The sequence below is a fragment of the Elaeis guineensis genome, chromosome 13 (assembly GCF_000442705.2).
Source record: "Elaeis guineensis isolate ETL-2024a chromosome 13, EG11, whole genome shotgun sequence".
Taxonomy (NCBI): Eukaryota; Viridiplantae; Streptophyta; class Magnoliopsida; order Arecales; family Arecaceae; genus Elaeis; species Elaeis guineensis.
In genome coordinates this window covers 2,137,570-2,152,378 of record NC_026005.2, presented here as the reverse complement: position 1 = coordinate 2,152,378, position 14,809 = coordinate 2,137,570, and the positions used below count along the sequence as shown (strand labels likewise).

At 36.9% G+C, this 14,809-nt stretch overlaps 1 protein-coding gene across 2 annotated transcripts in view; it reads right to left on the bottom strand.

Annotated features, from left to right (window-relative positions):
• LOC105060936 (uncharacterized) overlaps positions 1 to 14,809 on the bottom strand; it is a 58,186-nt gene that overhangs the window by 30,136 nt on the left and 13,241 nt on the right. For both annotated transcript variants that reach the window (XR_012136271.1, XM_073247548.1), the window contains exons 5-9: positions 9,219 to 9,295; positions 8,329 to 8,416; positions 7,110 to 7,299; positions 1,825 to 1,951; positions 1,613 to 1,693 (exon numbers count right to left, since the gene is read on the bottom strand). Coding sequence is in view for 1 of the 2 variants with exons in the window: in XM_073247548.1 (XP_073103649.1) it covers positions 1,613 to 1,693; positions 1,825 to 1,951; positions 7,110 to 7,299; positions 8,329 to 8,416; positions 9,219 to 9,295 (563 nt within the window). In the remaining variant the exon portion in view is untranslated. The remainder of the gene's footprint in view (positions 1 to 1,612; positions 1,694 to 1,824; positions 1,952 to 7,109; positions 7,300 to 8,328; positions 8,417 to 9,218; positions 9,296 to 14,809) is intronic.

Genomic DNA, 14,809 nt, shown 5'->3' with positions numbered 1-14,809 from the left:
TGCCACACAAGATAGGGACCATGATGGACGAGTCGGTAGAGATCGTGGGGAACCGATTTTACATAGACGATGAGCTCCTAGAGATCGTCCAGCATACGATATAGCTGCAGACGATCTTGCACATGAGTAGGATCCATAGATGTATCTGGATCATCCTCGCATTATGGATCCTATTACCCACAGCCACCTTATGATCCATATGGATATGGTGCATCTGAGGCATCGTCTTCTAGTGGTTACTATCCTATGCAGTCTGAAGCATCTTACGGATCGAATTTTGCTATCGGCATATTTGGATGAACTTCTCTACAGCCATATCATTATCCCGAAGATATTCTCAAGTTAGAATTTGAGTGAGAGATCTGAGATGTCTTACAATTCATAGAGATGCCTTATGGATGAATATTCAGGAGTACAGTGCTTTTTGGTTAAAGGGATGAACTGATGTTCCTCCAGACTATGTCAATGATCCAGATATCTACGAGCGTCACAGACACTCGACGAGATATTAAATGCAGAGCAATCTTGAGGTTGGTATATCATTCTTTGTGCTTTATATTTTAAAATTTTAGATACATTTTAATATACATTTATATATTTTCTTTTTAATTTTAAGATGATAGAGTTGTAATATAATGTAAATAAATATATATTTGAAATTTTGGATCAAGATTCCTGTATTGCTACTAAACTCAAAAATTGAATCCAAATATGTCAATAATATGCAATTTAATGTAATTTTGAAGTTATAATTATGAATTAATAACTTGAAATCCAAAAAAAATGAAATAAAACAAAAAAAATTTGTACTGGTATCGAACCAGTATGTCGGAGCGTACCGTGTGTCGGTACGGTATAGTACCAGTGCCATACCATACCGGCCCGATGCCGGTATGGATACCGGTACAGCGTACCTTGCCTCGGACACCTCTTTCTGACGCATCTTGATTAACATCAATGAGTTCAGGCCAGTGATCACCTGCATGATTTGTACCAGATTGCCAAGCAATACCATACAGGGCAACTTGTTTTTCCATATAATGTGGTCCTAAACCTGTCCCAAGACCCAGCATCTCACTGATCTGATCCAGGACAGTTGATATGGACTAATATAGAGCATGATTTTGATTCTTGATGGTTGATACTAATGATTTTTGGGAAAGCTATATATGTTGGTGCACAGCCCCCTCCCCACCCTAACACACACATGCACCAAAGTGGGGAAATGGAGGTACAAAGATCAACAAATTAACCAGATCAAGACAAGTATTACAGGAAAAAGAATACATCTATAAAAATCCTAAAGGACAAAAGCATCAATATGAGGCAGGAGAACAAAAAGAAAAATTCAGGAACAATTTGAACATTTAGCAGGTTTGATAAAAGAAAATAATTTACAATTTAGATGAAGAAAAAGAATAGAAAATGGCACACAAAAGATTGCAATTACAGTGCATGACTAATATATTGTAACATAAATATCGTTAATATTAATGAGTTTGATGCTACAGCATCAACAAACAATTGCCGAGGTAATGTAAACAATGCAAAGTGCACAGTACAATATGTCAAAAAATTCATATACTCACGTAGAGGTTAAGATCTTACAAACCTCAAAACCAGCATCAAATGGAAGGCGTGCAGCAACTTCATTATTATTGCCACCAAAATAACGCCCCGAGCTAAAATTCACCTATGATGCATGCAATCGACATTATGCAAGAAAATTAAGGGCCATAAAGACCATAAAGAATCAAATAAATATTCATTGGTTTTATCTACAGCAAAACCAGTAACGTAAAATGCAAAATATCAATAACTTACATCACTGGCATTGACACCAGCATAAATGACCTTCACGAGAGCATGCTGTGGTTTAATGGGCAAACTCAACTCAGTCCGAACAATGCCAGTAGCACTTCGGAAATTATGACTCAGAGTGTGGACAACTCTAACAACAAGCAACAGAAACAAAAACATAAATGTCAATAGATAAAAACATGGCTAGATAATTTGAGAATTGATAATTAATAGAAAAGGAACTAAAATGTTAATCAGAGAATTTTAGGTTTGGCAGTAGAAATTAAATGAATATGAAGCAACTAATATATCAATTAACACATGGTCACAAAGATCATCCAAGAAGTATGACACATCTCAAATAGTTTTCCATTGTTCTAGATGGTTATGTGATCTTTGAGTTATTTCAAGTAAGAAATCAGTTCATCAGCTAAGAACAGTAAACTGTCCCCTGCAAAAGAAAAAAAAGGGGGCTAAGAACCATAAACATCACATCTTTTTCAATGCATGATGAACGTACTCAAGTTTCCAAGGCATAGCATTCATGCCTACACTTCTTTATATTCACATTGCATGTTGCTTTCATTAACATATACCATATGGTAATAGAAGCAAAAGAGATGCTTATATTTGACATGTAAGTGGTGAAAATACAATCACATTCCACTCATAGTATTTTAATTTGATAATGATAGCTACAGCTATCATGCATTACCCCATCAAAATGAAGTCACCTATGGATCATAAGCCTAGTTGATTTTTCACAACTACCAATGAACTTCACATAAATCATCCAACTGATTAAACCAACATTCCTAGCAAGGACAATTGGCACCAAAAAGTGGAGAGACTAGAAGGGAAGAACCAAGGTCATCGTCTCAGTACCAAATTATGTACTGATACCATCCTATTATAGTGTCAGTATGTGGTACACTATAAGACAGCAATGTATATCAAGTGTTTGTACGGTATAGACTGCATACCGTTTCAGTATATACTACAATACACTCGTATAGCATGATACCGTCTGGTATGGCAAACTTGGGGAGAACTGTATCAAAAATATGAAAAGTATTAAAAACACCAACATTAATTTAACAAATACGAATGAAACAATGATTCATCATCAATAGATATGCAACTACATTACTTTGAGGAATTAGTTTTCTTAGGTATCCGTTGTAGCTTAATTGTGAAAGGTGCTTAATTTTCCATACATTTTTCACCATAGTTGCACTCCATATAGCCTTTTTTTGCTTCAGCTAGTTGCACTCCATACTTCATCCATAGGATCCCAAGTCCCCAGATCAATCGAAAGTTCAGTTCTATCTGCTTATTTAAATGATATCCACACCGTTCACAAATATTCACTTTTGAGCTAAATTTTTTTTATAATTTAATCCATAACAATTTTCTGGTTGAATCCATAAATGTACAGATACCAGAAACCTTTTTTTATAGAGCAAGTTATTAGTAACTTGCAATGTTATGATAAACCATCCTTAAATGTCCACTATATCAATTGGCAATTTGGCATAATTTTAAAAATATTGATTTCTCTTCACTACTACAAAATTCTTGAAATTTTCTACATTCTCAATCTTATGTTTCTAATAAAATATTTTCTTATCATATAAAAATGAGACCTATCAATAACAAGAAAAATTAAAATTTACCACTACTTTGAATAAATGCATGCCATCTAGTTCCAGCTTAAAAACAGAATTTGGGAGAAAATTTCACATAAGACAACAATATAGTCTCATCCACAACATATCTTCAGGATGAAACACTATCAAGAGAAAATAATGTCATATTTTTTTTTGTATTCTTTCACATATAATGGTAGAATTAACATCATTCTAGACCACTATAATGCGACATACATATATTAGGCTATTTCTCTCATTAGATGATCACTTCATCACTAGCTGTTTCTTCTCCTTTCCCCTTCACATAGCATAAAATCAAGGCCCACTGTTAGTTTCCTGAAACACATCTGGTTATTCACTCAGGCATCTCCCACCACAACAACTAGATCAAAGCTCTATGAGGTGACATCCCACTATCCTCATATAGTATCGAATAGCATTTACAAAGTATCACCAAAACCCATCGAGAATTGCCAACACCACGAAACCATTGGGTTTTGAATAAGGAAAGATTAGTTCTGATGGCGGAACATCCTAAGGAGTTGAAAATCATTTCTATTTTGTATCTCCATAAAGACACCACTTAGTTACCAATAATTCCAACCACCATCTCTTATGAAAAGATCATTCCACCTCGAACTTGTGACATTTGGACTAATTTACCTCTCTTTTCTTCTTGTCTTAGCTCAGTGCCCTTTTTATTCATTTTTATTCAACAAAAAAAGCAATATTGGGCTATCTTTTATGTATTAGTAGTCCTACTTGAGTTGACTTTCATTGTCTTGATCTTTCTATGATCCTTGGTAGTCTGAGATAACTTTCTGAAGTCCATTATTGACTTTTCTATCTGGATGTTCTAATGAAATTGGCTCAAAAGCATTTCATTATGTTAACATGAGGTGGCTACTCTGAACTAAAAATGTATACCACTCAATTTGTTGATAGCAAGTCCTTTGGAGATCTTTTTCCCCATGTGTTATGGTGTCCCTTCTGACAGCTTAAACCAAAGCTTACCATTGAGGCATTTTTTTGTAACATTAGCTGTCTAGTATTTATTTAGTTGACGTTCTTAAGGATATGTTTTAGAGCCTACTCATGTTCTTTTCACAATTATTACTATTGATTTTAGCAATCCCTTAACTATTTCTTACTGTTTTTAACTTATGATCTTACATTCATTCTGAGATCTGGATCCAAATAAAAATGGTTCAGTCATGGCAGTTTCCTTAGAAATCTTCAAGGGTCTTCCAATTTGTAAAACTTTCGAAGATTGGAGTAGGTTGAAGCACTCACAAGCCAAAGAGAAGAAAATGGGGCATGCAATGGGACCTAGGTTCCAGAGGATAAATATAGAAGTATAGAGGTTAAAAAGTGAAGAAAACAAGATACACTGGCAAATGACTTATCACATGTACATCATGCACAATATAAGGCTGAGAAATTGCCAAACAAAAAAGGAACTTATTAGCTATCGATAGTAGTGAGAAAGTCACCTCTGGTAGTAACTTCTCATTAGCAGCACTAGGTTTCAAGCGAAGCTATATTACAGTAAAATATAAATCAAGCAAAGGAAGATCGAAATGGGGGTGTTGTTTAGCTGTAGAAACAAATACATGCAGGGTCGGCGGAACCATCCTAAACCGTCTGGTTTGGGCATGCCGGACCGTATTGACGGTGGACCAGGACAGTTTGGGCCTTTAAGATGATACACCGATGAGGAACCGTGAGAGGGAGAAGGAAAGAGAGGGAAGGGGAGGGAAGGAGAAAGGGAGGGAGAAATGGCCTCCGGAAGCCATCAAGGCCTTCACTACTGCTATCAAGGTGGTGGGCACTGTCCCAATCCAATGCAATAGAGAGGGGAAGAAAGAAAGAGAGGAGAAAGAAAGAAGAGAGATAAGGAAAGGAAGAGGGAGAAACAGCCTCCAGAGACTGCCTGAGGCACTACTAAAATAGGTACGACCAGGTGCTTTGCCACTTGCAGCTCATTGTGTATAACAAAGGAAAAGGAATTGTCAATCATCACCCATTACACTTGATCAAGATAATATCTAAACGCAAAAAATATAACCATGACCTGGTATATGATGCTACAAATCAAATGAGATTAAATTAAGACACTGTAGAAAAGCTACAGCAAAGGTGAAGAACATGAAAGATCCAGATGATAAAGCTTTCTTTCTCCACAAATAACAGGCTTACACAAGAATTGAACAAGCACAAAACTGGAAACTGAAAGATAAATAACATATTTTAGATTTATCAAAAACTATGAGATTTCAGAAACATCTGGAAGGGTCAGAAAAATAATGGGACTAGTCGACTAGATATGGAATCATAGACTCATGTTGCCAGAAAGAAGTGAAGATTACTTTATGGTTATCTAAGAGGTAAATGACATGTCGAGTCCAAGCTGTGAGAAAAGAAGCAGCTGATTCAATGTTGTGTTTGGCTCTATAGCCCAATGTCATAATGACCAAACAATCGAGGGGGCAAACATGGAAAAGAGAGATCTGCAGAGCTACTATTGAGCTGTTGAAAACTTGACAAATCTATTAGAGCTACTCTCTGATCTGAGTAATTAAGTCTTAGGTTAACAATAATAAAAGAACTCAGCGTCTGTGCATGCTTTTTCAATGACATCTAACCAGTTATTTCAATTGGCATGGCATTTGCACTAAACACACAATTAAGGGCTAGATAAGGAGGAAGCCAACAACCCAAGACGATGTCATGTAGTAACAAACAGCATGTTGATCATACTGGGATGAGTCTGCCATGAGGTCAAGTTACAGAGGCAGCTTTCACTAGCAACAAGATTGACTACGGTAGACTCCACATAAGGGAGTAGATCACAAATAGTACCGGTTTCTAGAATAGCAGACTTCAGGGTGAATCCAACAAAAGCTAATAAAAGTGTCCTAGACATCGAAAGGTTAATAACACTGAAAGTTAACACCAATTACCAGCTGTGAGATTGTAGAACTCTTATACAGGCCATTTACTCATAAAGTGGAATAGAAAGCAATTGATCTAATTGCTAATACAATCTTTCCATTATAACACCCATGTCAAGTACTTCACATTATATAATTGAAATAGAAGCAAACCTACAACTTTATCCTAAGCTTCAGTTCAAATTTTATCAATTAATGTCCAATGAATCACTGAGAAATTTCAAAAATCTAGCATACAACAAGGTAAAATGAAAAGAACCTTGTAACTCTCATGAACTGATTTCTTTATATGGTGATGTAAGATTTATTACATGATTGATGATCTTTTAAATTTGAGATAATTCTTAGGGACCCAAGACCTTACCCTAAAAGGGCTTGCCAGAAGGTTTATAACCAGGATCCTTGATTCTACCTAAGTACCCAAGACCTCCCAAACACACAATCAATGTGGGACTAAACACATGCCCACACAGGTCCTCTCCTCCCATTTAAGACTTGGTGTCCTTGCAAAGAAAGTGTCCAATCTAAAATAGGAATACCACAACCAACTCGTGTTTAGCCCCAAAAGGGCCCCTGCAGCATCCTCTAGTTATACATGGGCCATAAGCTAGGTCCACTTTGATACCATTTGTATCAATCTAGAACTTCAGCCAAAAAGAGCTAGCTCGAAAAGTTATATAACAAAAGATATAGAGGAACTCACATTTTCTCAAAAGTATGAGGTACATCAATTTTAGAACCCGTAATGTACACGAAACTTCTTTTTGACTTATATGGCTGCAATAAATACTTTCTTTCTTCTGTTGGTGTAGGCCAATACTCCATACCTCTACGTTTAGTGATCCATAGACAGACACCCGCCTTGCTCTCATCTTTAATAAGCTCAAATGCACCTAGGTCAGGTAAAATAAGCAGATATATTAGAAAATATGAAGGAACTCAACAACTCAAATGTGAACAGAGAAAATGCTTTAATTTTCTATTACTGTTCATTGTATAGACCAATAATTTGGTACATGCATATGCTCTTAAAAGATTATAATCATTTATCATACAAAGTTGAAGCCCCATAATTTTCATCATGCACTATAACATACAATTGCATGTGGTTCAACTTCCGATCTGATTCTAGTTGTATGTTAATTCTAAGAGTAGCATACATAGATATGTTAAAGCATCTGGTAAGTGCATAATCCCAAATACATATTACTAGAGGTAATATGGTAATTATAATGAAAGCATTATGTAAATGTGATTTAGATGCATACTCTGAAATTTATTCAAAATAACGAAGACTACTTTTGGGTCTTAAATAATAGTTCACAATACCAAACCATACCGCTAGTATCAGATATACCATAATATACTAGTAGCGAACCCATACTCAGAAAGTATACCAAGTGTCAGTATCATGAACGACCCCATACCAATGTCATACTTGCTAGATACTAGTATAGGTACTGAAACTAGAATTAGGAACCAAGGTTCACTGTCTCCTATGCCAGTACCATCCTGTTACTGTGTTGGAGGTATGGGGCCGGTTTGGCATGCCAACACTTAGTGGGCCTCCCATACTGCATACCGATCTAATACCTGTATGATTTGGTATGATTAGTATGCATCAATACCGACCGGTATGGCAAACCATCTTGGGAACCATAACTAACCTATATCAACTATTAAGAGCATCAATTCTTTTAGAGAATTTTACAACTGAAACTACTATAGTACCACAAGATAACAGAATAATATTGAGACTAACAATAAAGCAACCAGATAAACAAAGTGTGAATGACAATCAAATATGGATACTAATAATATCAAATCATAACTTTAAAAATTGAAAGACTTAAATTCAATGCACTTGAAGTTTTTTTCATGAAATTTGTACAGACTTAGCAACCATTATCAAGATAGCGTACCATTCACAACCATCCCCATGGAGAGGAAGCCACCAAGTGTATTAATTAGTTTAGGATCCACCTTTGAAGCCAACTCAGTTTGAACAAACTGCATGTAATCAAGGAGTGCGTGTAGACAAATTACTGATCAATATGTATCTGCTGCATAATTTAGCAACAACAAGAAAATAAATTTACATTATCACTACATAGATTTTGAGAGAACATTCAGTTCACATGTCAAGATGCAAACCGATACTGATACAAATCTTCATCATTTTACTCACTAATTATGAGCTGAAAAATCCATTACATGTTTAAAATCAAGGGGAAATGAAAAAAAGAAAGAAAGAAAGAGAAAAGGATAAGATTCTTAGAGATATAATCTTGTTTACACGTACTTAAAATTAGAAATTGATTTGAAAACACATCTTATTCATAATAAATAAGATTGTATCTATCAAACAACAGTTTCCAGCAAATACACCAGAAGTTCATAAATTTAAAATTTAGCAATCTTAAAATAATTTCAATTTCTAATTTTTCTAACTAATTTAAAGAACGAAACAGGCATTCACATATTCTACAATGTATGGTATTGAATAGAAACACTAGATACATGGTTCTTTTAAAGCCTTGGACATGGCATAAGTAGTCTGGATATTTATTGGCATAAACACACTGACTAAGATTCTATTTATTTTAAGAACAGCCTCATAGCTATAACCGTCAAGCCTTTCCCACCTACTAAGAGTTGGCATTGTATGGTACTTAACAATAGTTAATATAGGGCATTAAAAAAAAAAAAAAAGCTTAAATCTTATCCTAAGGAACTCTGAATTTTTTAAAAAAAAAATCTCTTCAAGGAGTGAAAATAACTTTTAACTTCATAAGTTCCAAGTATATATTACCTCAGGGCAAAGCACGTTGACGCGAATTCCCCGACGTTTTAATGGAGCAAGTGATCTAGTGAATAAGACAACACCACCTGTTAAACACAAAATTCTGAGTGCACAAACATTCTATATAGCCCAGTGAATCAGAGCATACATACATGTATGTATGCATGCATGTAAATGTGTAAGGGAATAAAAAGGTCCTTGATTTTGATTTTATAGCACATGTTAAGCAAGGCATTTTGGCTCCTAAGCATTTACTCAATCAACCCATGATTATAAACTATAATTACACATCAAGCTTTTTGTTCCTTTTCAAGTGAGATTGGGAAAAAGTGTATAAGTAATACTATGACCATGGTTTGCGGTACACCTCATACCACCCGGTATAGGATGTATTGTACCATACCAATATGCTACACTACTCCATATGACACTATCGTACCATACCGAACCGTGTACCGATACTATAATAAGATTTTGTCAATGTCTAATACCAAGATGGTGAACCTTGACTAAGACTATATTTGTAGACCCAATCCAAGTTAGCATTACTCCAGCTATTGTCACATGCTTCTGATAGAGATGAAGACAATGATCAAGCCTTAACTTGCATCAATGATGAAGCTGATGAAATCAATGGCTCGAATCATAGAGCATAATTTTTATAGTGATCATCTAAGTCCACAAAATGTTGTCTAGAGCATCAACGAAGCACCATTGTAGTGCTAATCTCTTAGAGAAACCAGATTTAATCATCAAATAAGGGCTTTCTAGCAGGCCAAGTTAAGATCTGATTCTTAGGAAGGATACCAAAAGAGCCAGGAGGGGAGGTATTATGAATCATTGGCCACAAGGCAAAAGGTGGAGTACTACTCTCTTCTCAGCAAATTTCCCAGAAAGCCCTTACATCTTGAGGTCACTGATACATGTTAGAAGAGCTTGAAGAAATGTCTCGAGGTGCTTTTGGTGTTAAGGCTCCAGACATGAGCTCAGCGTAGGTTTCTTCCTCATAGCTACATAAAGGGCAGATGAGGTGTGGAGGTCATTGAGAGGGAAGAACAGGAGAAAGCTTTTGTAATTGTTACTCTACCAAGGACAAAATGTGATTTTGATATCCTATGCAACCAGGGAATGTTCCCAGCAAAAGTGGGCCAAGATTAAGGAGAGGAATATGGAAAAGGCATTCGGCTATTATGTGGAAAAGAAATGAAAAATGGCAAGCATGAGCTTTGGATGATGAAGAAACATCTTCAATCAACTTCCAATCAAGACCACAAATTTGGGAGATATAAGTGATCTATTTATCAACCACTTAAAAGGGTTGAATATCGCAACTTGAGAATGGATATAGAATGCTCTATCTACATCAAGCTTCTATATTTCCCATTGATTTGTCAAAATAAGGAGGAAATGGAGCCTATGTTAAGTGATCTTGCTTTTGACAGAAAGCATATAAGTGGAACAACCTTAAGAAGTTTGAAGTTATAGTCTTCTGCAATGATGTTCTCAAGTTCCTAGATATCATGGAGATTATAATGGCAGCTTAATAACATTGAATTAGTATCGTGCTTGATGGTTGGCTAAAAGGGTCTTTTCCTCTTTTCTTCAAACTCCTTGTAGGTTTTTGAATGGAGTGAGCTGGTTCCTATAGATGGGTATACTATACATTTGAGAAAAGATTGATCAAGGAGATGGTTCTTATAGATGTGCAAATTTTCGATGTATGGAGGAGACCGAGACACAATAAGAAGTTTGGCATGAATAAATGTTGCAAGTCAAAAAGTCTATTTATCCAGAAGTAAGGTTTGCTATACTGGTCGGTACCGTACCATACCAGGCATATCGATATCGAACTAATATGCAGTCTCATACCATACCAACACTCAGTACATCTTGCTATCTCGTACCTTACCGTGTACCGATACCGTAATAGATTAGTACCAATACGTGATCCAATATCGAGACAGCGAATATTGCCCAAGGGAATCGGATAAACTTACAGATGGATTGTTGTCTTAGTTAAGTTTATTTGCAAGTTACTAAGTTTCTTACCAAAAAGCAATCAATACTACGGCAACATCAATGAGGAGCTTGAGACATAAACTCAATGCATCAACGATATAAGTGGAACAAGTGGAGGATCTCAAGTGTCAAGCCTCCTCAAACGAAATTGCAAAGGCTCCAATATTATGTGAATTTAGAAAGTTTGGAAGAAAAGTTTGTAGTTCTCTATGTACTTTGAAAGCAGTCATCGGGTGAATTGTGGAAGCATGGTAACACAATATACAACCATTGAAATGCTAAAAGAGAAGGTTAAGCTTTAAGAAGACTAAAGAAAGCACTAAGATGTCAATTCCTTTTGGATAAGTGATGGAGAAAACCTACTAGATCTGAACATATGGCAATCATCAATGGACCTACTGAAGAATCTCATGTCAAGCCTTGACATTGTGTCATCCGTTACTATGGATGAATCAAGTCAAACGTAGGTAGAGTAGTTTCATGCAAAACACCAATTCCATCCTTGAGTTTGGTGGTTTGAAGGAGCTGCTTAAGTTATGCAAAAGGTGCATAGTCAGAAGCAATAACTAGAAAACTAATAGAGAAGAGATCAAAATCAAAGAGAATGAAGATGAAAAAATTGGAGGCTGAAATGTTAGGGGAGAAAGAAATGGAGACAAAGGCAAAGAAGCTTGGATTCAACAAGTGAAAGATTTCTGATAACTTATCCAAAGAGTATGTGATATCTATAGGTTGAAAGTGCAAGGTTATTCTAGGTAAAGCTAGAGTAGTAGAGGTGATAGCATGACCAAGTGAAAAGAAACAAGAATAAAAAATAAGGAGGGATAGAGGAGACAACCATTTGGGAGGGATTTTGAAGTTAGGGGAGAGTTGGTTTATATAGAGGATTTTTAATTTCTATTATAAATGAAGTTTTTGATGTAGAATATTCGAGGCTCATAAAGCATGCTTCAAATATCAATTTTACAAAAAACAATATTATGTGTGGAAAACAAGTTGAGTATGCAAAAATAAGAATATTAAGATGGATTTGTGGAAGAACTAGAAAAATAAAGAAATGCATCTGTTAAAAAAAAAGTTTATGAATTACACAAATTAAGGACAAAAATAAAGTGATGGAAAATGATTTAAATGGTATAAACATTGTTGGGGGGTAATTTGCCACCCAGGCCAAAGACATGAATCAATAGGAAGGTACGTGATAGAGCATGAAAGGCCGATGCCATGGCACGGTCAGAGATGGAGGTACCTGATCTTAGAGGTAGATGTGTCCCTCTCGAACCACGAGAGGGCTGCTGAAGGAAGTCATCCAGTACATAACCCAGGACCTCCCAATCCTAGCTTCAGACCCCGACGATCCTCGATTCCTGATGATCTGCTTAAGCGGAACATCAAAGTCTAGCTGATCCTGACTTTGGTCTCAAACCCAGGCTCCAACTAGCTCTAGTCTCCGCAACAACCGACATCTGGATGGGTTTATTCCTAACTTTGGCTGCAGGCATACTTCAGCCCATGTCGATCCTCGTCCCACAGCACAGCCGGCTCCAACCACTTCCTCCCTTCGACACCCGTCTTCATTAGCCAAGTTGAAGTCTCTTCAATCGAAACTGGTCCTATCATACTCACGCCCTCATTTCAAATTTAAAAGCGCCTACAACACCCCAACTGGCTCCGAAACAAATAAAACAAGTGTAACCGCCCGATCTCGAAAAATTCGGACGAAAATCTTGCCACATCACACCCAAATCGGTCAGACAACCTGTCTAAAATGGCACTCCAGCCCTTGCCTACAAAAACGGCCTATAGGGAATCTCCAAGGTACGCGAGCACAATCTCTCTCGAAGCTCTTTTTCTTTTTTTCTAAGATCTGACTTGAGCGTCGGAGGGTCCCGTTGGAGCCAACTCCGATCCAGACTTGTTTTGCAGGTCTCTCTTCCAGGAGGATGCACCATCGCTCCAGCTTTTCCAATCAAGTCCTAGATTTTTGCGGTAACAGACATGATTTGTCAAACCGACTAGTTCAGAGCGTCCAAAGCCAAACCAGTCAATTGCCAGCATGGTTCAAGCCTCCCTTTCGGTTCGCAATATAAAAATGCTCGATCACTCCTCTTCACCTTCATTTAACCCCTCCGCCTTATCAAAATGCTAACCATAGCCCCTCCATCCCTAGCTAATTCTACAACAAAGTCTTACAACCTAGATAAGTCTATCTCTCACCAGATCCAAGCCTCTCTCTCTTGGCCTCTTCTCTCTCCCTCCATTCCTCTCCCTCCCTCTCCCCCTCTCTCTCACCGAATCCGAACCTCTCTCTCTCCATTCCTCCCTCTCCCTCTCCCTCCCTCCCTCCCTCTCTTTTCCTCTCTCTCCTTCTCCGGCTCTCCCTATTTCGGTATGCCTGGAATAGCATAGTGTGGATTTTTATCGTGCCTGATTGGTCGCCGGCTAGTACAACCTTCAATACCGATTTAACAAACCATATAGATATGTACTACAAAGATTTGCAAATGCTCCAGCAAGGGGAGGCACTTTAGTTTGTGTTTAAGATAGTAAGAAAAAGAGCCAAACATATATAAGATAACTTGGAGTGGTGGATGGAGTTTATAAAAAAGATATAGAAAAACTTCTAGCAATATTAGAGGTGGCCCTAAATAGCAATACTTGATGAATGACGATCCATAAAGCTGACCATGAATAGTTAAGAAAAGGCTGGATGGTTATGGAGGTTAAATAATTCATCTGTTAGGTGGTGTCACTTTGATATGTATCAATGAACATGTACCTTTGTAATTTGTTTATGATTGCTCGTCCATATTTTGTGAAAATTTTGTCGCTGTGATTTTTTCTCCATGAGAATTTCTACTTTCATTTTTTTCGAGAACTAGGTAGAAGTCTAGCTCAAAATCCGGATAAGGGTGGGATCACACCAAAACCTCTTATATCAATATGAGAGACTTTACCAACTTTACCAGTTTTCTTCAATTTCAATTCTGTTATTGGCATTACTGTCATTGTTATATGTACATTTCTAAGGTTCCTATGAGCTCTATATACCTGCTATCCAAGTAATATTTAGTCCTAATATTGGCATTTGTCTCGAACCAATTGCACCATCTACATATCTCTTGTGCTAGATATAATGTGTTAATTCAATGACTCATTTAAGCAATGAATTTCACATGCTCAAGTTACTCCAAAAGAGAGAGAGAGAAAGAGAGACGTGCAGTATCAGGTGCCGCATGTTGCTTCTGTAAGCTTGCCAAGGGCAAAATTGCAACTGAAACTGAAAATAACAAGCATACCAAAGAACATATGAGAGAATGTTGGTTCCAGATAAGATCACTGTCACAGTTCATTGATATCATGACATTCGTTTCCCTATTTAATAAACCCTCCAGCCATGATGCTGCCACAAACATGATGATCACATGGTACTTGAGAACGACCAGCATAGTGTCACCTGGTCACTCTTCCTCAGCATATGCATAAGATGGGGCATCACCTCTTGCTCCACCATGATGAGGCTTCATGATCAAAGGACAGCAGATTTATAGTCCAATATCTGACTAAATCCTAATGACATT